We start from the raw sequence: 27,029 nt of genomic DNA on the forward strand, positions 1-27,029 counted from the left end.
AAAAGTAGCGACTCGTCGGATAGGCCGTATCACAATTACGCTTGGAAAGTAAAAAACAATGCAGTGGGTTTAGCATTATTTGTTTTAATTTATTTTACTTCACACAGTACTAAAATCTAAGACCTCTATGACTAAAATACACTTTATTCTGGTTTTTCCATGAACTATGATGCCACACCCTGAATAGTTGTGAGTTATGTAATTAGCTGTAATTTTAGAAAAACTGACATTCAACAGTTGAAACTACATTTTCTTCTTGTTCTACTAAAGTGTATGGAATTAAAAAAAAAATCGATTTTCTCGAACCCTTATCCTTCTGACGTGGAACGAACCAATAGTGACATTTCACCGATGTGGAAAAATATCAAATATCCGTTTACTTCCGCCTTCGCTGTTTTCAAACATACCATCTCAAATTACGAGCTTAATAAGGTGCAATTATTTAAATAAGCCTGATGAAGACTGACGGCAATCCGTGGCGAAAGTTTCAAAGCGTTTTATACGATGATGACGATTAAAATTCCTCCCTTGCAAGCGAACTGATTCAATATTAAGTTTGATAAATTCACGGCGTTGTATCCTGATAAAGCTGCAATGTATAGGTATTGTTTCGGGTAGAGACAATAGGTCTTTTGAACGTGCCCACCAGAATTGCTAAATTGTGTAGAGTAGTAGTAAAATGTGCCCTGGCGGACGCTCTCACTTCGCTTAAATTACGTTATAATCCATCAAAGTGTTAGTCTTGGCCGGAAAAACAATCACTATAAAACGAAACCATCACCGAACAGTCCTGTGACGATATTGATAAAACTGACAAGGTTCAAGCCGAGGTCAGAGACACAGAAATTGGGGTTGTTCGAGAAGCAACTGTGACATTTTCAACACTTGGTTAAATTCAACAGTTCGGATAATAATGGATGCGTACTAATTTTATGCAAGCGCTTCCGCACAGTCGTAACGGATTATCAAAGCAAATACAGTTCCGCATTTAAATGTTGCATATTCACAAGGATTCAGCACGAGACGCCTTTCATGCCATAAATTCTTGAAAATGGCAGAATGCGATGTTATGAAATAATAAAACTGGCTAGCAACGCATTTTTAAATTCAAATATGGAAGAAATAGGTAACATCGCTCAATACACATTACTCTCGCTACCATTTTTAGCTTCACAAAGCACGAAGTGGATCCCGCAAGAAATGGACGTCGCCAGAACCGTATTCAAAACATTTGACATCAAATGGAGTCCTGGTTGTTTTACTTTCAAAGTTTCATCATTAACAAAATACATATAAATTTATATAAATGATTACAGGCAAAACATTAGGCATCATATAGTAACAAAAATTACAAGTGAAACTAAAAAAGTGTATAGTCAGTGACTAAACTAACATAAAAACGAAAAAAAAATCTCTTGATATCATTTCTCGTGTTCACGGCGAGTTGACTTATTAATTTCCAATTCTCCTATGTGAGAAAAACACAAAATTATTAGTACTTACTAGAGATGTACCGACTGCAGTCGGCCGACTAGTCGGCTTTGTCAAAACCGGTTAAAATTAGTTTAATCGACCGAAAATTGGTGTCAAAGTGTAGATAATCTTCCGCTAGTTACGATTCTGAAATCGCCGTCACGATATATGGTCCAATAAACACGCAGAGCGAATTCAAAATTTCCAAAAATTTTCCAAAAAAGTGGTTAAAATTGGTTAAGTATTGTATAAACTGCCCTAAATTGTGTTATTCTTTATTTTTGTACTGAGTTACTACAAAAAATTAAATGTTAAAATTATCCAAAAAAATTTAACACATTTTTTGGAAAAAAAAGAAACTTCAGTTATTCCTTTTATTAAAATAAAACAAGTTTTTAAGATAGTCAGAGAAATAGAAAAAAAAAAACCACTGTCTGTTGCATTTATAAACAGTCGGCCGACTGTAGTCGGCACATCTCTAGTACTTACGTTTCCATAAAGAATTAAAAACGATTTGAAAACGGCATTGGTATTGAATACGAAAGTGTCCACATTAATAGTTTTAAGGTGTAATTTCAAGTTGGACTTGCGAAATCGCAAGTGCCGTTGCTATGGTAACTGCGATGGCAGTTGCGATTCGCGATTTGATTTGTTATCGCGACTGCTGTCATCGCATCTTCCATGGCAACGGGGACTTGCGAAATTGTAAATTCAACTTGAAATTGGCCCGTTAGTTCACAGAAAACAATTAGTAGTATATGTATATGTCAAATTGTGATTTTAATTTTGCAATTTACGGTTGTGGTTGTGTGATAAATTAAATCAAAAGGCCAAAAATGATTCGAATAATTAAAAATGCTTTACTAGGCAATACATGCCAGTTTTTTTATTCCATTTTACCAACTTACTAATGAAAAAGAAACTGAAAACAAAAGAACACGAAACGAAACTGTGTATATTTTATGCTCTAACAGCCGCCGTTACACTTTCGTCTACCTCCAACACCACTTCCAATGACTGTGAGGGGGTATCAGTGGCATCTATTCCCTAAATTTGCCGATGATCGAGAAAAAATTTGGCGTCGAAGCTATAGACTAACAAGACTGACAGAAGCAGAAACAAGTTAATTACAAAAAAAGTCGAAGTGGACCTAAACATAAAAAATACATACATATTACAGACAGACATTAAAAAATGAAATCCGAAAGCTGGCCCCTAATTATATGCAAATGGCAGCCAACACAAAAAAGAAGAAAAGGAAGAGCGAGACATAACTAGAATGCGGCAGTAGGAGATACCACGGAAGGTAGAAACCTTGAAGAAAATGTTTGGGAGGATAGAAAACAATGAAGAGTAAGAAGTAAGAAGCGAGAAACGGCGAACACTGTAAATTAAAGTCGTTTAAAAAAATGAGGAACTACTTAAATAGAATAAAATACCTCGAAAAAAAGTTGGATTGCCAATCGCCACACGTTTTTTCTAACCAAAAATGAATCGCCTTTATCCTGTAGCAATATTTAAGTAAAATTAATTTGATGATTATTGGTCACCAGTGAAGGTCGTAAGCTCCAGGCCTTTAGGAGCTGAAGGCCGGTGTGACAATGGCGCTTTACCCGTTACTTTCCAACACACTAGAAATCCTTTGTACAGTCCTCTGCACCAAGTAAAAAGCTAACTTTTTTGTGGTTTCTCGGAACATTAACTACATTCACGAGTTTTAATGATCACACTTTAAAACAATGCCCTGGAAGTAGCGGACAGTATAGTACAATTATCATTGCAGAAACTGGAATTATCTATTTTGAAATATATAGTTTAGCATTTGAAAACCACTTATTTACGTGCATTTAAAGTAGTATCCATGTTCCTTGTTTGATATTCAATTTTCTTGTTTCCACAATTGCAGCCAAGGACACCCGATGTTCACTACAACAAAAGTCACCACCAACTACCTTACTTTAAAACCCGAGTTATTATTTCTTTGTTCAATTCATTCATTTACACTTTTCTAAACTATAGATACATTTGTTTATCGACCTGCCACACTGTTTTGTTAATTATGAAATTATTATGTAACGCCAGTTACACATTAGTTTCTCTATCATCTGTTTGGTTCTTGTGCTTTTGTTATAAAATAAGGGTCCTATGTTGTAATATATAAATGTTTGTTTTCAAATCACTATTTTATAATCACTCAATGATTCGGGTCTTCTCTAATTTCTTTCGTCGTCTAGTATAACATTTTTTTTATGTGATATGTAAGTAATACATATAATAATAAGATAATACAATTTAAATAGTGAGAAAATTAATAACAGCCGATTATAATAAAATTTAAAAAATTCGTTACATATAAAATAAATATATACATAATAAAATATATCATTTCATACAAAAAATATACGAAAATATTAGAGACCCTAAACGAATATAGAGTGCTAATAAACATTCCTTAATAAAAATTAAAATATTCAAATTTTACACAGTAAATCGAATCATATTTAAATTCTACTTTTTAAAACTAAATAGTTTTATCAATATATTAGAAGCTCGGTAATGTGAACTTGCTTAACCACAAAAAAAATATGAACAAGTCGAAGATGTAAACAGAAATTTTTTTACTGTATTGAGCGCCGAATAGTGTGTTACCCGACATTGAACATATTTTTTTCTTATTGCATGCATTTATTCTGCCCAAATGATTTCTAAAAAATCTTTCCTTGTATAGACACTAGTTTTAATCTCAATGTGAAGTGCGTGTAAAACAGTTATAATTTTCTCGTATTATTACGAACATCAAAATATTAACCGAACATGAAGCTGAAACAGAATAATAGACATGACAAAGCATACTTTACACCCAGCCGAAAAGTATTCTACATACTTTAAAAACGGTTAGTTATTCAAATATGGAACAAGCTGTATACAAATAGTTTTTAAAACAACGACAAGAAAATTTTCCTGGCAGCTGTGAGATGATTTGTTAAACCTAGACCAAAATTCAAATTTTGTTACCTTCACGATTTAAAATCCACTATGGGATTCGACTTTTGAAAAACGTTTCAGAAAAACTGTCTAGTCAACCAGAATTGGCAGATCCTTTCAACACAATTACTTTGAAATTCGATTTAAACAAATTCCAATTTTACAACGCGGTTAAGAGTGGATTATTTTGGAAACTTCTTTGAACTAAAAATTGCAAAACACATTGTACGACCTGTACAAATGCCACAAAATCACATAAATTGGTGCCTCTTGTCGCAGGGAAATCAAAGAATTCAGGAGCTTTCTAAAATTTTACATACCCGCTCATTTACAAAAATTCTAAAAATGGATGGCTGACAACGGATATTTTTAAGTACTGTTGGTTAGCTATACCTAGTGATATCTACTTAATTTTACTTATTTTGCCCGTTATGTGTTGGTAAAAAACTCTGCAGTGTGAATATTTTCGTTAACATGAACAGCTCTCGTTTTTTCGTGTCCATATTATTGAGTTTCTACTGTAGTAGCAAAAATATAATTATTTGAAACCGAACTTTGAACAGACTGTAAAAGTTGATTGAGATTAATGATAAGACCGTACAGTCTCCGCATAATTTTCAGAGGTGCTGCCACATCTAACTGCGCTAGTAGCATATACTTATATAATTTCGAATATTATGATCAGTACGTACAAAATATCATGTCTTTCACTGTTTTCAACAAATATACAAAAAAAAAACGTATCGCGGTTAGCTTTGTTTTCAAAAAAAAAAACCTTCTTTCTTACACTTCATATCTTACACATATGTAGTTTCGTCACCAAGGTAAATAACTTTTTAAAATCTTCTGTATTAACTGCTCTTCACTTATCACTCATCTCAGAAGCTATACCGAAGCATTTGCCATCGATACAATGGAAATTAGACACTGGGGAACAAAACTGTGCACTTGTATTGAAATTTTCTACATTAATATACATAATTTGTTTAAAAAAAAGTTGGTGTTACAGTCGAATGCAAAAATGCCTCCAAAAGTTATTTTCAGTAAAAAACGTTTCCATTTGACAATCTTGATTCTTAATTAAATGAAACTTACAATGCGATCTTCCCTATAATTCACTTGATATTTCACAACACGCATCAAAAACTAACATGACTTGTTCCAAAATTTTATTTATTGAAAGACATATACCATATGCGACTAAAAAATTGAGTATAGTGTTAAAAGCATTACACACTTATATCTAAAATACTGCTCCATTGCGTACTAAGGCCCGAATTCTGTAACTTAACCTTTTAATAAGGGATCCGTTTGTTAAAGGCATTAGCGTAAAGGAAATGTGAAAGTGAATCCTTTAATATCTTATCCTCTATTGCATCCGTTGGGGAGAAACTTGTGCGTCACTTTGACTTTAGGTAAAGGAACGAACGGATGTTTTTATTACGATACTATACGCTTTTAGAAAAGGAACGCTTGCGTTTATCATTGTGTCAAGAGAGACGAAATCTATTGTACATAACCTCAAATTTTCACAATATCGGTATGGTTGGTGTGACGGGCTGGAGAGATTTTTAAACTTAAATTTTGTTAATTTATGAGATATGAAATTCTTGTCGTGGTCTTTGTGCCTGACATACAGTAAAAGTATTATTTATTTGCTCGTAGGTTGGTTCGTGATGATGGTAACACATTTAAAAAACTTAAAAAAAAAAATAAACATTTTATGAAATCATGTACATTTTTGGAGATATCAGCACTGGCCCCTTATGTACCAACACACTGGAGTGGCAACTGGTCAGGGGAGTCTGGCCTTTAATGGATTTTTTGGTCTTTTATAAGTAAAGGCTCCTCCACAGGAGTTGTTTTTGCAAAGTTGTTTATTAGTTACTAGTCTATTTGGAGCATCGTAAAAGTATTTGTATTTCCACCAAATTGGGCTTAATTAACTTTAATATGACGATTTTAGTGCTTTTTGCTAACATTAACAAATTAAACCATGAAACTATAAAACTGGACAAAGACATCATTGTTCTGACTCATATAAACCTTTATTGTAATTCCTCTAGGATAAATAATCACAGATTCTCCATTTCTTCCCTTTTATTTAGAAACGGTCACTATATAAAACTAATGCAACTGACAGATAATTTGCATAAAGTGACACATATGACTATCCGTTGCACAAGGGAAACTATAAAGGACTTCACCTTTATGCAACGGATCTATAAGGGTCCTATCTTTATATAAAGGATAATCCTTTTACCAAAGTGCCTTTATACTTTACAGAATTCGGCCCTAAATGTTTTTCAGTGCATTCAGAACGTTTGCACTACCTACATCACACAAACAGTGACCCTATTTCGGACTATTAAACTATCATTTTCCTAAATATTTTAATATCGGATTAGTCTCACGAGTGCTGACAGGAGTGAAGAAAATTGTCTCCTAATCAATCACACAACTGAAGACAAAACAAAATGTTCCTTAATGAGATCGAAATCTTAATTACAAACACAATACTTCATCAATGTTAGACGTGCTGTCCTACATAGTACATAGTCCTGCCATTTGCAATTTACATAAAACAATAAATCCCCAAAAAGCAATACGCCGGTACGTACAAAATATACATTCATAATTACTGCGAAAGAACAAAAGTTGAATAATGAACCTCCCTGTGCTGAGACGACTAAATGTAATTAAAAATCCATTGTGTGTAACTCTCATTAAAACACCATTTTCTACTTTTCTCTGGCGGGTAGTGGTCTACCAAAACACAGGTGGGTATTAACCACCCACGCACAAAAAATGACCTGGATTGTATCCAACGCAAAGATTATTTAAATTTCAAAATTAATTTTGCTCGCCGAGTGGGTAGAAAGAATACTTTATGTACGAATATATAATTTCAACAAACAAAACGTGAATCAATAAAAGATAAAAGTGTAACCTGCTTTTTGATAAGTCTTAAAATATGAGTAATATGTATGGTAATTATGTAAATGATGTTTACGACTTTATCGGCGGAAACTGTCGACATTTTATTATGCGACCACCTCGACTAAAAAACTGCAAGTTGAGAATTTTTAAAATATACGTTACTTACTTTTGTTATGTATAACGTATCCATGCCATATACACAGTGTATTAGTAAATCTCATCGTGGGAAGTTTTAACGTGCTCACAAAATTTCTGCAAGAAAATTCAAACTCGTGGTTCTTTGAATTGTGGCGAATCAAATTCTGATCATTTACCGATGCTAATGTATAATTTTTACTTAAAATGTAACATATAACGGCACTACACAAGAGTTTGCATAGACGACAAACCTGAAACGATTAATAAAATATGTTCTACACCAGAAAAAACAACTCAATCAAATACAGTAAAATTATTATTCAAAGAAAAAAGTTTTGTGCCGTTTTTATCACCGATGCAGCACCCTGCTAAATTATATATAATATCTCAGTTTCTAAAAGCCTATCGAGGTTTCAGGCTCACAGAGAATCCAAGATTCACGGATTTACGACAAGGGCCAAATTTTGTAACATTTGCGACATAGTGTTTACATGTTGGTGAGACAGAGGCGTATTTTCACCCACGACACAATTCGCTGTAACACGCATTGATCACATACGTTGTTAATTTCGTTTTTCTATCAAGCATTGTTTTAGTTTGTTGATTACTCTTGTATCTCACCTGATTATGCACCTTTTGGAACAAATATTTCCGACTCTATTAAAATACTGCTACCGAAATTTACTTAACCCTGCAGTGGTGACGTACGGTCTCTCAGACCGACTAAAATTTAAATTTTGAATTTTAGCGCCTACGCACGTCATACGTCATTCTGCGTCAGTTTAGCTTATTTTTTTAGTTCTCCGAACCTGCAGTGTGCATCATAGCGTGCAGGCGTTAATAGCTGTCAAGTAACTGCCAATTTCGGACTCTCAGACCGACGTCACCACTTATGCTACACTTTGTTAAATTGTAATATTGAAAAAGTTTTTACTTGTTTTGTGTTGAGAAGTGAATTTATTGCTAAAGGTAAGTTTTAAGATGCAACAAAACTGTTGTCTTAAGTGTAAACAATTCTAGAAGATATTTGCAAACAATAATGAGTTATGAAGCGGACCAGCAGAGACTTCAACGTCTGATGGAAGAGTGTTTTTCTGATGAAAATGATTGCGAAGCTGACGACGCGGTAGATGATGAAGTTGAAGACGGTCGTTTTGAAGAACGAGAAGAAAATACAGATACAGAGCAGGAATTGGAATTTGACGACGTTGAATCTGATCAAGAATCGAGTGAAGAACGATAGGTAAATACGAGGTTGGTTTTTATTGGCAAGGATGGAACTATTTGGAGAAAACATTGTAAGCAAAGGAAGGTTAGACGAACAATAAAAAATCTTGTGACTCAATTACCAGGACCCATTGGTCCTGTACGGTTAGTCAAAACACCACTTGAAATTTTTCATCACTTTTTTGATCAGAATGTATTAGATATAATAGTTGAAAATACAAACAAATATTTAGCGACTGCAGAAGCTAACTATTCTCGAGCGACTTATACTCGTCCCACAAATTTTATAGAAATTCAAGCATTACTGGGCATTCTGTTACTTAGTGGTGTCAAAAAATCAAATCACTTGAACGCTGAAGATTTATTTAAATCGAATGGTACTTGCCCCGAAATATTCAGACTTACAATGTCGTGCCAAAGATTTCGAATTCTTTTGAGATACCTGAGATTTGATGATATAGACACTCGCGCTGAGCGAAAATCTTTGGATAAGCTGGCTCCTATCAGAGAATTGTTCACGGCTGTAGTAGACAACTGTAAGAAAAATTACAGCCTCTCTCATAGCACAACAATCGATGAGAAACTAGAAGGCTTTCGGGGCCGTTGTTCCTTTCGCCAATATATTCCTAGCAAGCCCAATAAATATGGCATTAAAATTTATGCTCTTTGCGATGCAAAAATGTTTTATACGGCTAATCTAGACGTCTACGTTGGAGCCCAACCTGAAGGGCCATTTTCACAAAATAACAGTGCACTTGCAGTTGTCGATAGACTGTGTGAACCAATGAAAGGAAAAGGTAGAAACCTTACTACTGATAATTTTTTTACAAGCACTGAATTGTCTAAGCTATTGCTGCGCCATAAAATTACAACTGTAGGAACAATTAGAAAAAATAAGCGTGCGTTGCCACGAGAATTTGTTGAAGGAAAAAATCGGCCGATTGGTTCTAGTATGTTTGGTTTTAGGGATGATTGTACTCTAGTATCCTATATTCCCAAAAAAAATAAAAACGTTCTTCTGATTTCTACTATGCATGACGACGATTTAGTCAATGAGGCTACAGGAAAACCACAGATAATTCTTGATTATAACGCCACTAAAGGAGGAGTGGATACTGTAGACCAATTGTGCGCTAACTATAATTGTGCCCGTAATACCCGGAGGTGGCAAATGGTGGTTTTTTACAGTCTTGTAAATATTTCTGCAATAAATTCAGAGGTAATTTTTCACGCAAATAACCCCGAAGATAGAACTCTTCGTCGACACTTTTTAGAAGACTTATCTTTTGCGCTGATAAATAACCATTTGAAAGCACGAGCTTTATCCGAAAATTTACCAAGAACAATGCGCACCAGAATTCGGGAACTTTGCCATCTTGATCCTGAAGCTTCCACATCACAAGAACCAACAGAACCAGGACGCTGTGAATTGTGCTCTTCCAAGAAAAACAGAAAAACTCGATTCTTCTGTAAGAGCTGCAAGACGTTTATGTGCCTAGAACATTGTATCGAGTGAGCAATATAATTTGTAATCGAGTTACATTTGAAATAACATTTGAACAGGGTACGTGTGTCTTACCAAATTCTGACGATTAATGATGTCTACAGTTCCGCCGCTTACTTGCATTAATGGGTTTTGGAAATTTTATTAAAATGAATGCTAAAAATTTTAAATTGTACCGAGTCGTTCAGTTTTGCAATTCTGCAGTTTTTAAAATTCATCCCTATTTTTTACATGATTTGAATATGTATTCGCCTGTGGTATTCGCAGTAAGACCTTGACCGATATTGGATGTAACTTGAACCACTGTTCAACTGCTCGTTACGTTTGAGGTTAAGTTGGTTGTGTTTTCCAAGTGTTTTCGAACTGAATTGTGTCTTTTTCTGAATTCTTTAAGTAACTGAAGGGCCGTAACGAATGATTTTTTGCTTTTGTTGTGTTTCGTACTGAAAATCCTTTTAAAAAAACAGTTCTTTTCAGAACTAACTTGTGTTCATTTTGGGCCGTTTTTTGGCTTAAATTTTCAACAAATTCAATAACTTGATGAAAAATGGCTTTTACATTGGAACATAAGACTTTTATGATTGAGTCTTACTTTCGAAATGGTCAAAAAATCGACGGACAATGGCAATATTAATTCCTGACACGTGGACCGAATTTAGAGAGCAATTTTCAAACAATATTGTGGATTATGCTAATTTTTGCAATTCATTAAAGCGTAGTGCACTTGCCGAACAATATTGAAAAAGACTTGGGATTATTTGTTTATCGATTACAATGTGTGCAAGAATGACATGAGGGGAATTTTCCAATCAGACGTGAATACTGTGAGTGGTTTTTGAACACATTTGATGATGAACTGCTAGAGAAGACATTTTTTACGGATGAAGCTTGGTTCCACGTGAGTGGTTATGTTAATTCCCAAAATATGCGAATGTGGAGCCAAGAGAAACCACCTTTTTATGTTGAGGCCCCACTTCATGCACAAAAAATTGGTGTTTGGGCTGCAATTAGCCAAAGACGCATCATAGGCCCATTCTTTTTTAATGGTAAGAAAATGAAAACCAAAGTTTTTTAACTTTCTTCCTCAACTTATCATTTTTTAGGCAATTTAACTTCTATTTGATATCTGGAAGAAATTTTGGGGCCATTCAGAAGAGAACTCCATGATGATGAATTAGCTTTTGGTTTTTTCCAACCATTACGAGAGTTTTTTGACCAAAGAGTTATTAGTCGAAATACTGAACATATCTGGCCCCCAAGATCATGTAATCTTACACCTGCTGATTTTTTCTCTGGCCGCATTTAAAGAACACAATTTATTGTACTCCTGCTAATGATTTGGAAGATTTAAGGAACAGAATAACTGAAAAAAATCAACGAAATAAACAACAATGAGGTTATATTGAACAATGTCATTGATGCAGTTTGAAGAAGAGTTTTGCTGTGTTTTCAAGAAAATGGGGAACATTTGCAACATTTATTGTGAATAGGGACTTTAAATATAGTGTTTAATGCTCTAATGGAAATTAATTGTGAATTTAAGTGTCATTTTTTTTTTATTAAAAAATAAATGAAAATTCAAAATTTTGGTTTGTTTTTGGCTGAAAAATGTGTTTGCACAAGTCGATTTACCTCATTAAAGTGAAATCAAACCATCATCGATTTAAAGGTCGATTCCTTTACTGTGGTCTGTTTTTGTGGAATTATATTCACCGAATTCGCCCCCATATTTCAGGATACGTTAAAAAAAAAAGATGAGTTTTACTAAATCAAAAATCTGAACATTTAAATGGTTAATCATTCATTATTCAAATTCAGTTCTGAGTTCACGCCATTTTTTTCTTTCCATCTGTCAATTTAATTTATTTGAAGTTATGTACTATGTGGATCAATCATCGACGTGACTTTTCCGAAACAAATGAAAATCAACAAATGACTCGATTACAAATTATATTGCTCGCTCGATATAATGATCTGTGAAGATTGTTTCGGTAAAAATTTGGTTTGCGATAACTAATCTTGTTTAGAATTGATAAATAGTTATTTTTCTTGTAAAACTGTTTAATTTTATTTCACAAAAATATGAAAATTGTACTTTGTTATGTCTTCTAAAATTTGAATTTGCAAAAAAAAATTGAATTTAATTTTTTTCTTAAATAAAAAACTAAATCTGACAGTTCTGTTTACAATCAATAAGCTGTAAAGATAGTATAGTTAATAAATATTAAAAAAAAAACACGAAAAAGTTGAAATGTCTGTGAGACCGACGTCACCACTGGTGTCATGAAATAGCACGTCACCACTGGAGGGTTAACTGGAACCACAAGGAAATAATTTGGTATATTTTGAAGGCCAAGGATAGGTGAGATTTAATGTAACACTATACTTTATTATATCTCGTTAAATAAAATAATAAAAAAGAGCTCCAGGCTAATGTTTACACCACAATGACTTAATGAAATGTGTCATAAAACGATAACTGCGCATCAGTAATAATAGTCATGAATTTTAAATTGTTAAATAAACAATAATTATTCTGTCGAAACCTAATCAAAACAATGTATAGTTAAATGTGTGCATTACTAATATGAGAAGAACTATTCACTCTAAACTGATGAATATTAACTACTTACAAGGAAATTGCAGCAATACAAGTTTAACCATTAGAAAAAGTTTCGTCGTCGTTAAATGACGAATTGGCCAATCAAGCTAAGCAACTATTCAAAAGTTCGAAGTTGAAGACATTTAGATTTCGTATAATAAAAATTAAGACTAACTTTTCCATTACTACTCATTTGCATGACTTTAGTGCGAAAGACTTTTCAACTTCCGACTGCATTAACTTTAATTATCCCCACGTTAGACTTAACTCACTAAATGTGAATTCCTACACAGGAAATTAACCTATTTAGTTAAGATTGCATTTAAATTGCTACTTTCCTATAATATACAGGCGGGGCCTACGTATGTAACATCAACGACTTTGTAGTGTATCTCAGTAACGCGACGCTAATGACAGTTCGGTATATGTTGTTAGCAATAAAGGCAGTAGTTTTACCTTGACCTTTTTGAAATAGTATGAATTTACAAATTGTCGAAAGAACATGTCTCGTTAAAAATGTGTACGAAAACCGGGAAAGTCGAAGAAAAAAGGGCGTAAAGATTGGCCATACGCATAAGAGTCTACTGTCGTAAAGACAAATGATTGCCAAATAAAAGAAAATAAAACCAGTGAACTAGAAACGAATGGAATTAGAGATAAAGGAAAAAAGATCCGGGGAAACAAAAGGAATAAGATGTGTGAGCAAATAAATCGGGCCATTATTTAGGGAAATAGATACGTTTGCAAACGACATCCCATTTCTGTTGTAAGATAACTTTTTCCCTGTATCAAATAAATTACGTTAAAGTCAGCTGTTGAGAATTCCGACAGGCGGCTGTGACCTTTATTGTTTATCCACGATTGAATGCACAAATGAGTTTGCGGGCAGCAAGGACAATGCCGGCGTAAATAAATCATAATCAATCAGTCATTTTCACTCTTAACTAATTAAATTCAAATAAGAAATCCCACACTTGACAAATGTAGGTCAAATATAACCTACAACATGATTCTGCGGCTACTGTGCCGCATTGCTCGCTAATGTCAAGTCTTCAGGGATTCGCAAATGACGAAAAATTGAAAACAATTTAAAAATACCGCAATTTTGACAGCTGATGCCATAAACAATGTTAAAATTTAATTCGAGAACTTACCGATAATGAGCATTTTTCTTAAAGAAATTAAAATTTGAAGTTATAAATAGCATCGAAAACAGTCAACACAACACAAATGTAAGACACAGACACGTTTTCACATCGTTACAAGTTTTAAATTTTATAAATTGTTGGAAAACTTTACACCACCCTACACACAGACTTCCATGCTGATTTTCAAACTAAAATACGCGCATGCGCCAACAATCAGCTGCGATAGATTTAGGGTTCTTGCGTCAAAATCCTATGCATATATCCATAACTGTAACAATCCATACTCATGCATATCCATACAATAAAAAAAGGTTACTTTTGTAGGCTTTTAGTAAATTTTGTGCAATTTCCAGGCCTGGGAGGCAACGCCGAAAATATTTTTAAAATTCAATTAAAAAATACATCATTTTTGAAACTTTATTTGAACAACTGTGAAGTCGTCCCACTCCAGTTACACTTGATATAGAGACAGAGGTGTTACACACACTAATTAAAACACCTAAATGAACGTTATAAAACTAAATTACGCAGCAGAGAATAAAAAACTTACATCTAAAATTAGGCACAAAACGTAATGTTAAGTGAAATCCAAGAAAGCATAAAAGTAATTAACAAAAATTAAAGGGACATGAGCAATGCCTCGTTACAATGAGAAATGCATTTATTTTCCATGACAAACTTACACCTATAATATACTTCTCCTCCCATGCACTTTGCGTCAAAACTTTTTTAACAGATTCACGAACTTTAAAATATATATGCCATTCCTAATGTTGAATTGGTCTTACAACACTTTTAAAACCTCCCAGTATCTCTTAGTAACCTCATATAAGAAAACTGTTAATAAAAATAAGGCTAGGAACACATTTAAAATTTCCTCAGTTAAAAAATCACCCTTACAAGTGTCAGTCTTCATAAAAATTCATTGGAAGAGATCCCAATTTACGCGTTATCCAAATCCATATTGTTTATATCACTCTCCATCACAACTTCACTAGCCATTCTATTATGATCAGGAATTTCCTCTTCATTGTTATTTCGATTTTCTGTTTCTAGATTTTCTAAAGGTATAAGACGCCGCGGTGGCGTCCACAACACTAAAGCGGTACACGGGCGCTGAATTTTTGATAACAAAGACTGAGGCAAAATAGTGTCACTTTGCAGCTTCCTCATTTCTTCACACATGTAGAGTCGCCTTGTTCTCTCGCTCTCTGATTCTTTTGAGGAAGTTGCAGTTTCAGAACTTATGTGAAGCCGTGACATGTGCTCTGCCATTTTTTCTTCCGTGATGTGTTGCTTGTAAGCCTGTAACCTACAAACACCAATGCACCACAACCTACAAGGAGAACAGATACTTACGTTGGAGAATCGGTCTTTCGTTTACAACGTAATGTTGATGAAGAACTGCCACCAAACACATGATTTTGTAGAAGCGAAGTACTGGGTGTAGGTCGTGGGCTATGTGGAAACGGAAACTGAGCTGGATGCGGTGTTTGCGTTGTACAAAAAGAGAAATTTCCTAAACCTATTGGAGACTGTTGATAATTTATAGACGGGCTAAACTCTCCATGGGATCCTACAGAAGGAGCTGGTGCTGTTTCAAATGGAATGCGACTCCAATCTATTGGTTGAACATTCAGAGAAGGATACGGCTCAAAGCCAAACACTGAAGGACGATTTTCTTGGTTAGGATCTCCTGTCATGTTATTCATACATGCAACCACTTCTTGAGCTTTATTTTAGAGAAAAAAAATCTTGGAGGCTCCTCAGAGGTACCTTGGCGTAAATTTGTTTATTTTTTGTTGATTAAAAACGACCACACTGCCGCAAGTCTAAAACACGCAACTAACATCAGCTGTTTGACATTTGACGGACTGCTGGTCGGTTAAAGAAAAATCTAGAATTTTTGTGAAATTTGGTTTGGATGCCCGATGGAAACAAATTATATTTAATTGAAATAAATAAATAAAAAGTTAACATGTTTAAATAAATAAATTGATTATACTAAAAATTAATTAATTTTTTGTTGGGCTCTGAGATGTGAGCGAGTGTGAATTGTGATGATTGTGAGTTGTGGACATTGTGATTTTTTTAGTGATTTTAACTCCTTATATTGGTAGCTCCTTGGTGACATAGGTTAGGTATTTCAGTTGCCTAACCTGCCTAACCTTTCATTCTCTCTCTTGCTTACAAGCGTTTGGAAGTGCAAAACGTGAAAAAATGTCGTGAGTTGTAATTCTTCTTATTTTTTGTACATCCTTTAATAGAATCAAAAAATAATATCAGCTTCATAACTAAAATGTCATTACCTTTATTACTTGACAAATATTTTTTTCATAAATTTAAAAATACATTCCAAATTGGTCATGTCTTGTGAAATAAATTTTACTTTAATTTTACAGGTCGAAGGTATCGCGCGACACCCTTTACGAATGCGTTAATGGGGTCTTAGAACATTCAAAGCAGAAGAAAAGAAATTTCTTGGAAACGGTGGAAATCCAGATCGGACTGAAGAATTATGATCCACAAAAGGACAAGCGTTTCAGTGGCACCGTCAAGTATGTACACCTGACTTGAGCTGTTTATATTACACTAAAGAAAGAGAAATGTAAACAGTTCACGTGTCAGGAAGCTAGAGCATTCTAGCGGACCTGCACCCAGGGTCTTAAAATAACTGGGGAGATATGTTCTTGAGACATATCGCCCAATAATATAGGTTTGATTAACGCAGGATAATCTCATCCCGTCATGGTGGTGAGTTTTATGGCCCCGATGTGAACTTGTTACCTCTTTCAAGATCATAAGTATTTGTTTCATTGTTGCTCTCTTCAGGTTGAAGCACATCCCTAGGCCAAAAATGCAAGTATGCATGTTGGGAGATCAACAACATTGTGATGAAGCTAAAGCCAATAATATTCCATACATGGATGTTGAAGCATTGAAAAAACTCAATAAGAACAAGAAGCTTGTTAAAAAACTTGCCAAAAAGTATGATGCTTTCTTGGCTAGTGAGGCTTTGATTAAACAGATTCCTCGTCTGCTGGGTCCAGGCTTGAACAAGGCTGGTAAATTCCCTGGGTTGCTTTCGCATCAAGAATCGATGACTCAAAAAATTGATGAAGTAAAAGCTACAATCAAATTTCAAATGAAGAAGGTTAGTTTAGTACTTATTGGTTGCATCATTAAGCCAACAATTTAGCATTTTTATTGCTTAGTTTGTATGGAATAATGGTGCTAAAGTAACTGCAATTATAACTACCATTTTTACAAATGTAACTGTGGCTTTAACATTGCATACATTTCCATGAGTAGAATTATTATGTTCAGTTTTTTTAATTAAAGTTTGGTTTCTAGGTATTGTGCTTGTCTGTTGCTGTTGGTCATGTAGATATGACAGCTGATGAACTGGTTCAAAATGTCCATCTGGCGATCAACTTTTTAGTTTCTTTGTTGAAGAAACATTGGCAGAATGTTAGGTCTCTTCATGTTAAATCATCAATGGGACCACCTCAAAGATTGTATTAGTGTTTTATACAATATAACGTACTTTGTATGTAATAAAAAAAACACACTGTATTAATTGTTTTATTAGTATTATCAATCAAATGAAAACAATTTTTTGCATTGGTAAATCAACATCAAAAGTAGATTGTGTGTAGTTACCCCTATGAGAATGGTTAACTTTTAATTTGATAGTAAAATAAAAATAAATTTACATAAGGCTTTAGAAAAACTGAACCCGGAAATTTGAATTATGATGTACAGCTGTAAAAGAAACAAAAAAAAAAAGGATGGCTACAACTGTATAAGGTTGCTGCCGTATTTTTCGTATAGGTACTAAGTAGAGATGTACCGACTACAGTCGGCCGACTGTTTATAAATGCAACAGACAGTGGGTTTTTTTTTCTATTTCTCTGACTACCTTAAAAACTTGTTTTATTTTAATAAAAGGAATAACTGAAGTTTCTTTTTTTTCCAAAAAATGTGTTAAATTTTTTTGGATAATTTTAACATTTAATTTTTTGTAGTAACTCAGTACAAAAATAAAGAATAACACAATTTAGGGCAGTTTATACAATACTTAACCAATTTTAACCACTTTTTTGGAAAATTTTTGGAAATTTTAAAGAATCGTAACTAGCGGAAGATTATCTACACTTTGACACCAATTTTCGGTCGATTAAACTAATTTTAACCGGTTTTGACAAAGCCGACTAGTCGGCCGACTGCAGTCGGCACATCTCTAGTACTAAGGCAAGCTGATTTACTGACTCCCTTGTTAAAGTTTGTCTAGAATTATAAGAATTTTATGGACTCCCAAAGTTAATTCGTTTTACAGCCCTGTTGTCAATTTTATTGTACAGCTGATGAGCGGGACGAACTTAGGTACAGTAAACATCGGCTTGTTCCTGACAGGCTCTTTACCTGTACAATAGAATTGACGACAGGGCTGTAAAACGAATTAACGTTGGGAGTCCATAAAATTCTTATAATTCTGGACAAACTTTACCATACACCACTGTACGATCACAGACGCTACCTACCTAACAGGTAAATATATATTTTGACAACAGGCACGTAACCAGCCTTTTATTTTGGAGGGGCCCAGCCCGGGCACTAATTTCAAATAAGGGGGCCTTTAAAAAAAGTGTTCATTAGTATAAATCAACATTTTACTTGAATCACAACCAGTATATAAATTTAATGGGGTGCAAATAGTTGAAATTGACCAACACCATGAGAATGCATTTAAAGTCTGCGTGCCAATACTGCATAGTGTGTAAAAGGCATATCAGTTGTACCGGCTAATTGCTTAAAAAAGTTATCGACAAAACTGTTCACAGCACTATCGCATTACTCAGAGAGTTATATTACAAGATAAGAACATAAGACTACTCACAGATAAAATTTACTTTTGACCTGAAATTTCGAATTTTCTTTACTTTTTAAAATTTAAAATTAATTTAAGGGGGCAACAGGGTTTTGCAGGGGTGGCCTGTGCCCCCCCAGGCCCCCCCTTGGTTACGTGTCTGTTTGACAACGACTAATGCAGATCATAAAAGTCCACTTTCGTTCTATAGCAGCATGTATTAAAAGCATTTGTTTATAGCAAGAAGGCCCGAAGTCAACTTGCTCTGTATACTCTTAAATACTTTGAATTTGGACCTAATGTGTCTAGCAATGAATTCATTAATATGAATTAAAGTAGTAATCTTGTAATGATATTCATTTATTTTGAAGATTTTCTAAACTGTTGTGGTGTCCTGAATTTTGAAATTTAAATTTCACGGTAAAAAAAACAACGCCACAAAATCGCATCTGAAAATTCAAAATAAGAATGTCAGTCAGTTAGGATGAACTCTTTGATTCCTCTATAACGTCTTCATCCAACATTTTCCTTACCAGTTTCTTGATTTCTTCTTGTGCCAATGGTAGTATTTGCGAAGCTTGACGGATCGGTGGCGCGCCTCTCGTATTTATCCGGTGTATGTTTGTGTATCAAGAGGATTCCCCAGATGCCAAAGATCCCAGATGCAACATTCTATTCCAGTTTCTGTAGAAACTCTCTTGCGTCTTTCCGTTGATCATTGATTAGATGACCAAGCTCTAGGACAGCAATTTCTAAGTTGTTTTTTATTTCTTCATCATTGTTTTTAGAAACATCTTCATTTTGATGAAATAACTTCGTGACTAGTTCACAAACGGTAAGATCTTCCCCACTCTTTATGTTCATGAATGTGGGAAAAACATTTGCGACAAGTACGTGTGCCAGGAGCAGTATTAATTAAAGCACTCGCAATCATAAAATTCTCCTTCGGATTGTGTGGTGGTTGAATAAAAGGACGTGGGCAAATCGTGTTTGATTTCTGCACTGACTGGGACAGTTATTGTTTCTGCATTCCCCCTAATTACTTTCACATTCTGACACGCGATCAATCTTACCGGTTTCTGTTCGACACAACGCTGATTCAAGATGAACTCTTCATTATCAAGACGTAGAACTTTCTCCACTGGATCGATCCATGGCAGCTAATCAAATCCATTTCCAGAATAAAGTTATCTCCTCAAATCGAAGTTCTAGAGCAGCAAAAGCACAATATTTGCTTCTGTCTTCTTCAAACAAGGCTTGAAGTATCACTTTTCGTCCACTTTTTTGTTTCTCGCGTCCAGTTTTTCTATTCTTCCGCCCAATTTCTTTGTTTCTTGTGTCCATCTGCGCAAGCATAAACATCATCTTCTTTACTAGTTCCTCTATTGCGGCAGTTTGAGGTCTAGTCTCGATAAGTATAAATCTTCATAATTCTTGTAAAATCTTCGATTTACTGGGATTAAATCGGCGGGGGTAAAATTCAACGATTTATTTATTGAACACACCAAAGTACACGACTTTTTTTAACGTTGGCCATATGTATGTGCTAAATACGTGTCGTGTTTTTAGTACGTAAATCTCTAGGTTAGCGTTAAAAAAAGGCAGCAATAATGTAGAGCAAACGTGAACGTAGATTGACAGGAATAAGCATGCCTCATTGTATCAATGTTAAAAATTTGCCTGCAAAAAGAGCTGCACAGAAGAACTATGATCATTTTCGTACTACATCGGGAGCGGTTGAATAAAACGATTTACGAGTATTTAAAATCGGCGTGGGTAAAACTCAGCAATTTATTTCTTAGTAATACTGTTACACGACTAACTATACAGCGATATGTCGTACAGAATGATTCCGGCTAGACTGGCATGGGTTTGATTAGATCCATTCTCTCATTGACTGGACTCGACTGATTGCTCTAGATCAGGGCTTCTTAAACTTTTTTCGTTCACGACCCCATTTATGATTGCGAGTTTCCTGGGGACCCCATGTAAATATAAAAAAAGGTATGTGTGACTCTACACAAATACACATCTAGATGTTATAAAATCGTGTATTTAAATATTTGACATTAAAATCTCTCGCGACCCCAGAATTTTGCTACGCGACCCCATTTGGGGTCGCGACCCATAGTTTAAGAAGGCCTTCTCTAGATGATGGTCTCTATTTAAACAGACACGCGTCCCTCCCTCAAAAAACAGTTCGTCATAACCGCTTCGAGCTTGTTATCGAGCCCGCCACCGAGGTTCCCACAAAACCGCTAGGCACTTCTTTATTCGAACGCTGGCGCCGCCGTGACCGATGATGAGTCACTGATCATCGCCGTACATAAAGTACAAATCTTAGTTCTCCAGATTTCTTTTTGTGGGCTATCTCAAAGACAAAGTTTACAAACAAGAAGCAACGACACGTAAAAATATGATTGAGCGAATCAGAAATGCTTGTGCCGAAATTCAAACATTCAATATGCATTGAATTCGGAGGTCATCATTTGGGCACTTACTTTAACTCACAAAACTTCCTTTAACTGAAAGATGATGAAGCGAGGGGACTCATGTAAATTAAGCACCCTAATAAGTGAGAGGCGAAGAGACTCACATAAATGAAGCAGTCTGATAGGTGAGAGACGATGGAACTCATCTAAATGAAGCACCTTGAGAGGCGAGGGGACTCACACTCAGCTAAATCAAGCACCCTGATACGTGAGAGGCAAGGAGACTCACGTTAATCAAGCATTTCGAAGGTAACAGAAAACTACTTCGTCCACCTCGTTATTCCTCGGTTACGCTAAAAGTCGTTTATTCGCCAGCCATTTACATTTCTATAGGTAGCAATTTCCAAGTTATTCGAAATTTACAACATGAATAAACTTTTTTGACGACTATACGTTTGTCCACTGTGAACAGGGGTATACGTCTTCCATCGATTCAACTTTATACATTACTAGCTATTACCCGGTATGCGTTGCAGTGTTCCTTTAACAAAGATAATGGGTGTGAATAACAACTTACCAAAGTTTCATCGCAATCAGATGAATGGTTTACGAACGCACACGGGACAAACAAACAAATAAGTATTCATTTTTATATAAAGGGTGTTATTCAAAGGTACGTACAACAAAATGGACAGTTCTTGGCGAAGTCTAAGAAGTTTGAAAAACTTATTTTGTGTTATCAAAATTATAAGGGGAAAATTAACCTTTATCCAACCTTTTTAGACGCTACTGAGGGATAAATAGGTAAGATTAATTTATTTTAGTAAATTTTAGCAACAGTAACGATAAAACTTTTGTCAAGACTAAAGTTGCTATAGAAACGAAAGATGATTTTTTATCAGAGGCGTACGAGTTTGGACATACATTTTAATAACTTTTATCTCTAAAAGGAGAACACTTTTACATGAACTTTTTTTAACTTTTGGCATCCATAGTTCGAGACCAATTGCCAGTTTTATTTTGTACGTACCTTTCAATAACACGCTGTATATAAGGGAAGAAAGAAGAAGTGATGTAACTTGTTATGCTTTATTGTGTCCTTTGTGAATTTGCTATCACTATCCTTTTAGAGGTTGTGTGCCTAAGTCCAACTACTGATTCCACTAATTTTCGGAATAACAAAAGGCTGATGTAAAAACTGGTAAATCACATGGAGGTAAAATGAGAGGAGGGAAGATAGTTTGAAAAAGTGCCTGGTATCGGGCCTTCGACTAGAGTCGTAAAAGGCTCCCCACCTCTTACGAGAAACTGATTGCTCCAGTGGCGTGCTGGAAAGCGTTTGCCGGGTTCAATGAGGCATGCCCTGTCCTGTCATTCTACCACGATGATAAATCAGGAAAAGTAGATGACCCACGTTACTTCCTTGAGGTACATTAAATCTAACAATATGAATCCACCAATCCACTTATATGAACGTATTGTTGTTGGCAATCATAAATGTAATGTAATCAAAATCATGGTACAAGAAGACATGGTATGATATTGCGCATTTTGATACGTCCTGTGGATGTCATGAGCGCCAACTTTAAATTCTGACTTGTTGCATGTTCGTATTAGCACTATCAACGAACGGCGCCAAATTCCAACCTTCAAAGATAATGTAACGGGCGATAAATTTACTTATTTTTGGAGATGTTGGTATGAATCAGAACAATCGTCATTGTCGTAAAAATCAAGGTTGTCCTTGTGAAACTTGGATTTTATGATTTCACACCATTCTAATCAAGGTTTATAATTTCACAGTTAAATATTGGCGCCGTTTGGCTGCACACGATGTCTTTGTCCAGTTTTATAATTTCATGGTTTAAATTTGTTAATTTTAACAAAAAGCACATTTTGCTACTAAAAATCTTCATATTACAGTTAATTAAGCCTAATTTGGTGGAAACACAAATACTTTTACGACTCCCCAAATAAACTGGTAACTTGTAAGCAATTTTGCGAAAACAACTCCTTTGGAGGGGTCTTTACTTATAAAAGATCGAAAGATCCAAAAAAGACCAGAGTCCTCTAGCCAGTTGCCTGTTAGTGTGTGTTTGTGTTGTGGCACAAGGGGGTAAGTGTTGACATCTCCAAAAATGTGCACGATTTCATAAAAAGTTCAAAGTTTTGTTTTTATTAATATTTTTAAAGTTCAATTTAATTTTGATGATAAATCGCCCTTTGTATTCTCGATTGGATAACGTTTTGAGATTTAGATCTATTTTTAAAGATTAATTTGCATTGAAATTATTAGTTAAACAGTTATATTGTTTGATGAACGCTGTCCACGCAACTACTATAATGTTCCTTACCAAATTTTTGAGTTGTTACAAATGTTTGAGTTGTTACCAAATTTTGAGTTATGTTACCAAATTTTGAGTTATGGTACCAATTTTGAGTTTTGTTATATTTTTGTTTTAGATTTTTTTAAATGTTTGTTTTATTATGCTTTCAAAGATTTAGTTTCAAAGTTATAAAGTTTTCTTGAATTTATTTAAAAATGTTTTAATACTGAAGTTCATTTTCTGATAATTATATTTGCATATTAAACTACACTACAATTTATTGTTATTCCAAATTATTCGCATATGACTAAATCTCTTTTGTACATACTCATTTCTAAATTAAATATAATTATTCATTTAAGCAAAATGCATATACTTGAAGTAGTCCCTTTGTCCAGTCACTAGAATGTGTTACCATCATCACGAACCAGCCTACGAACAAATAAATAATATTTTCACTATATGTCGGGCACAAGGTCCACGACAAGAGTTTTACAGTTTTATATATAATAAATTAACAAAAGTTAATTTTGAAAATCTCCCAAGCCCGTCACATATAGGAGAAAATTTGGCGCAGTCGGTAGGATTGGTTTTTGAACTGGATGTATATGCTTTTGTTTGTTTGAGAATTGTGCGTTCTTGAAAAACTGAAAAATTTGATTTTTAATATTTTATTCAATAACTGTTGAGAAAAAATGTTGTTTAGAAAGAGAAAAGAAATGGTAAGGACTTTAGAGCGTTATTATTGAGAATTTGTTTTTTGACTGGTAATACCTGACTACGGACCTGGCGCGGACGATTTTAACGACCATAATTAACACATTAGCCACACTCCAAAGTGACCGTGAATGCGTGCGGGGTGTGTGGGATGGCTTATGAGGTCAGATTGAACTATTTTACGATCGAGCGAAAAATGCGTAAATTTTACTTCCTAAATACTTGCTTATGTAGGGTTATTGCAATCGACGAAAATACTGAGTTACGTAGAAATTAAAATTTTTAAGCTAGCAAAATGTCAGTATCAAAGATACAGTTTAAAAAAAAAGGGCGATTGAAAAATGTGATGGATAAGTGCATTATTTTCATGAAAAAAAATTTTTTTTTCTCATTAAATTTTAGCAATGTTATGAAAACAGTAAAAATGGTGTTTCGTGAATAATTTATATTCGGAAATTATCATTCAGTAAATGATAGATAAAGAAATAAAATCATAAATTTTAGTAGATTGACAGATCTAGTTATATCCGTAAAAAAAAAGAGGGCAAAATCGCAGTTATTTTATAAATATTCCAGGTGGTGATTATTTTTAATTAAAACAATTGAAAGAGGATTGACAGGTGTTTAAGATGATTCCGTTGTTTCCAGTTTTTTTTAAGTACACACTGTATTTAAATTTGTGCATTTTGGTAGTAGAATGAAGAGTTATTTTGTAAACACAGTAACCATAAACAATTTTTTTTTTTAAAGGAAAACAGTATTACAATGTTGCGCAAGATATAAAGCACATCACGAGATCAAGCACATATTAAGAGTAACTTGCACTTTTGTGGTAAAATTGTTTGAAAAGGTGAAATTTCCGTATTATTTAACACCCAGCTATAAAACTTCGTACCTCGTAATTTAATTTGAAGTTAACGAATCACAAACGACGAAAAAAAAAAGAGAAACATTAAAATTTCAAAGTCTGTTCTGAAATGTCCATTTTTTTTTTATGATGTATTTGGTCTAAATTAGCCGGAAATCTATTTTAACGAAATTCATTTTTGAGAACTAAAGTATTCAAAAAAAAAAAGTAAACTAGTTAACTCCGTCTAACCCCAGAATTGGTAATAAAAATAGGCAGATCATCATGACGAAGTTACATAAATTTCGTCATGCTTTATCTTAGAATTAAAATCTCGCTTTCCTTTAACGTTCGGAAATAATCGTTCAAAATTGAATAGTAAATACATACAGACGCATGAAATATATATAAATGTGTACTAAATTAAGGCCTTAAAGATTGTAAAAAAAAAACAAACATAAACTTTTATAATAATCCGGAAAATATCGAAAAGAAAAATTATAACACTGGAAGAATGAATATGCGACAACCGTATAACAGAAATTTAAATCAGTATCGACCAACTGGTTTCAGTTATGGCTTTGCTGCGAATATTTGCAAATATTGTCACAAGGCAAGAGGACATTACATTACATGCCCTAATATAGTTTGTTTTCAATGTGGCCAAAGAGGTCACATCAGGTCAAATTGTGCAAATCTGACTAATTATCGGCAGAATTTATGGACGACACAAAGACGACCAAATAATAATAATTCGAGGGTTGGATTTTATCAAGCTGAGAAACCTCCTGTAAATATCCGGAACACTCGTAAAAATCCATTCACTAAGCCAGTGTTGGTCGAGCGAGAAAAGGACATCAGTCACACATTAAAGCCAAGTAATATCAATAACCATAAAACTATTTTTAAAATTAATTTAGGCTCCGAAAATTTAAATGCGTTTATGATTTTTACAGAATGTGGGAAACAGTTGCATGCAATTATAGATACCGGATCGGAAATATCACTTGTAAAAAGTCGAGTAATTTGTGAATTAAATTTAATAACAAAAGTAATTAAATCTGATACTGAATTGGTTGACGTACAAGGTAATGCAATAACTCAGTGTGGGTCGGTTGTAATGGTCTTAACAGATAAAATTAATTTAACATTTAATCATAAGTTCATTGTAGTCCAAGATAATATTCGATTTGGTGGTGATATACTAGTAGGTTTGGATTTTATGTCTAAACATTCGGCAAGTATTTGTTGGAAGCGTAAAATTTTTAAACTTTATGATATTTCATTTACTCTGCTCACGGAAGATGAGGTCAAGGTTGGATATTTAAAATTAGATTCTGAAATTGAGAAACAATGTCAATGTTCAGATTGTTTGTATAATAATTCAATAAGGATCAATAATCGCTATGAAAAAAAAATTGAAGACAAGATAAAGATGCCGTTAAGTGAACAAGAAGTTGGCCCAATAAAGAAATTAGATGAAGATATGCTCCAGGTTAACAATATACCTGAAGGAAAAATGTTAAGTTCCAACGTAAATGTTTTTAATTCTAGTGGCGAACACATTTTGAGTCCAGCGAAGGAGCTAGTGTTACCCGATAAAGGGGTTGTTGGTTGCTCAGTAAAGGAGCTAGTGTTACCCGAGAAAGGGGTTGTTTGCTCAAGGGAGCTAGTGTTACCCGATAAAGGGGTTGTTGGTTGCTCAGTAAAGGAGCTAGTGTTACCCGAGAAAGGGGTTGTTTGCTCAAAGGAGCTAGTGTTACCCGAGAAAGGGGTTGGTTGCTCAAGGGAGCTAGTGTTACCCGAGAAAGGGGTTGTT

At 34.3% G+C, this 27,029-nt stretch overlaps 4 protein-coding genes across 9 annotated transcripts in view; 2 read left to right on the plus strand and 2 right to left on the minus strand.

Moving 5' to 3' along the window:
• Nucleotides 1-14,185, minus strand: part of LOC135131743 (uncharacterized protein) — a 228,195-nt gene extending 214,010 nt beyond the window's left edge. For all 5 annotated transcript variants that reach the window (XM_064059600.1, XM_064059617.1, XM_064059607.1 and 2 more), the window contains exon 1: nt 14,024-14,185. The gene's annotated coding sequence lies outside the window, so the exon portion shown is untranslated. The remainder of the gene's footprint in view (nt 1-14,023) is intronic.
• Nucleotides 9,170-10,279, plus strand: LOC135132030 (piggyBac transposable element-derived protein 4-like). Its single transcript, XM_064059985.1, has one exon. It carries the CDS (start codon nt 9,170-9,172, stop codon nt 10,277-10,279), a length of 1,110 nt encoding a protein of 369 aa, XP_063916055.1.
• Nucleotides 14,186-14,420: 235 nt separating the features above from the next.
• Nucleotides 14,421-15,879, minus strand: LOC135131873 (uncharacterized). Its single transcript, XM_064059725.1, has 2 exons — nt 15,377-15,879; nt 14,421-15,329 (listed from the first exon to the last, which is right to left on the minus strand). The coding sequence occupies exons 1-2, from the start codon at nt 15,727-15,729 to the stop codon at nt 14,960-14,962; spliced, it is 723 nt and encodes a 240-aa protein (XP_063915795.1). The 5' UTR covers nt 15,730-15,879; the 3' UTR covers nt 14,421-14,959.
• A 258-nt stretch (nt 15,880-16,137) lies between these two features.
• On the plus strand, nt 16,138-17,593 carry LOC135131882 (large ribosomal subunit protein uL1). 2 transcript variants are annotated; one of them, XM_064059744.1, is made up of 4 exons: nt 16,138-16,239; nt 16,420-16,575; nt 16,850-17,171; nt 17,372-17,593. In XM_064059744.1, coding segments are annotated over exons 1-4 (651 nt in total). In that variant the 5' UTR covers nt 16,138-16,237; the 3' UTR covers nt 17,543-17,593. The 2 variants fall into 2 exon arrangements, with proteins under 2 accessions (XP_063915814.1, XP_063915806.1); XM_064059736.1 differs by having other exon boundaries at nt 16,141-16,242.
• Nucleotides 17,594-27,029: the final 9,436 nt, after the last annotated feature.

The sequence above is a fragment of the Zophobas morio genome, unplaced genomic scaffold, assembly GCF_036711695.1.
Source record: "Zophobas morio isolate AGI-343-1 ecotype UQ-CSIRO unplaced genomic scaffold, CSIRO_AGI_Zmor_V1 ptg000002l, whole genome shotgun sequence".
Taxonomy (NCBI): domain Eukaryota; kingdom Metazoa; phylum Arthropoda; class Insecta; order Coleoptera; family Tenebrionidae; genus Zophobas; species Zophobas morio.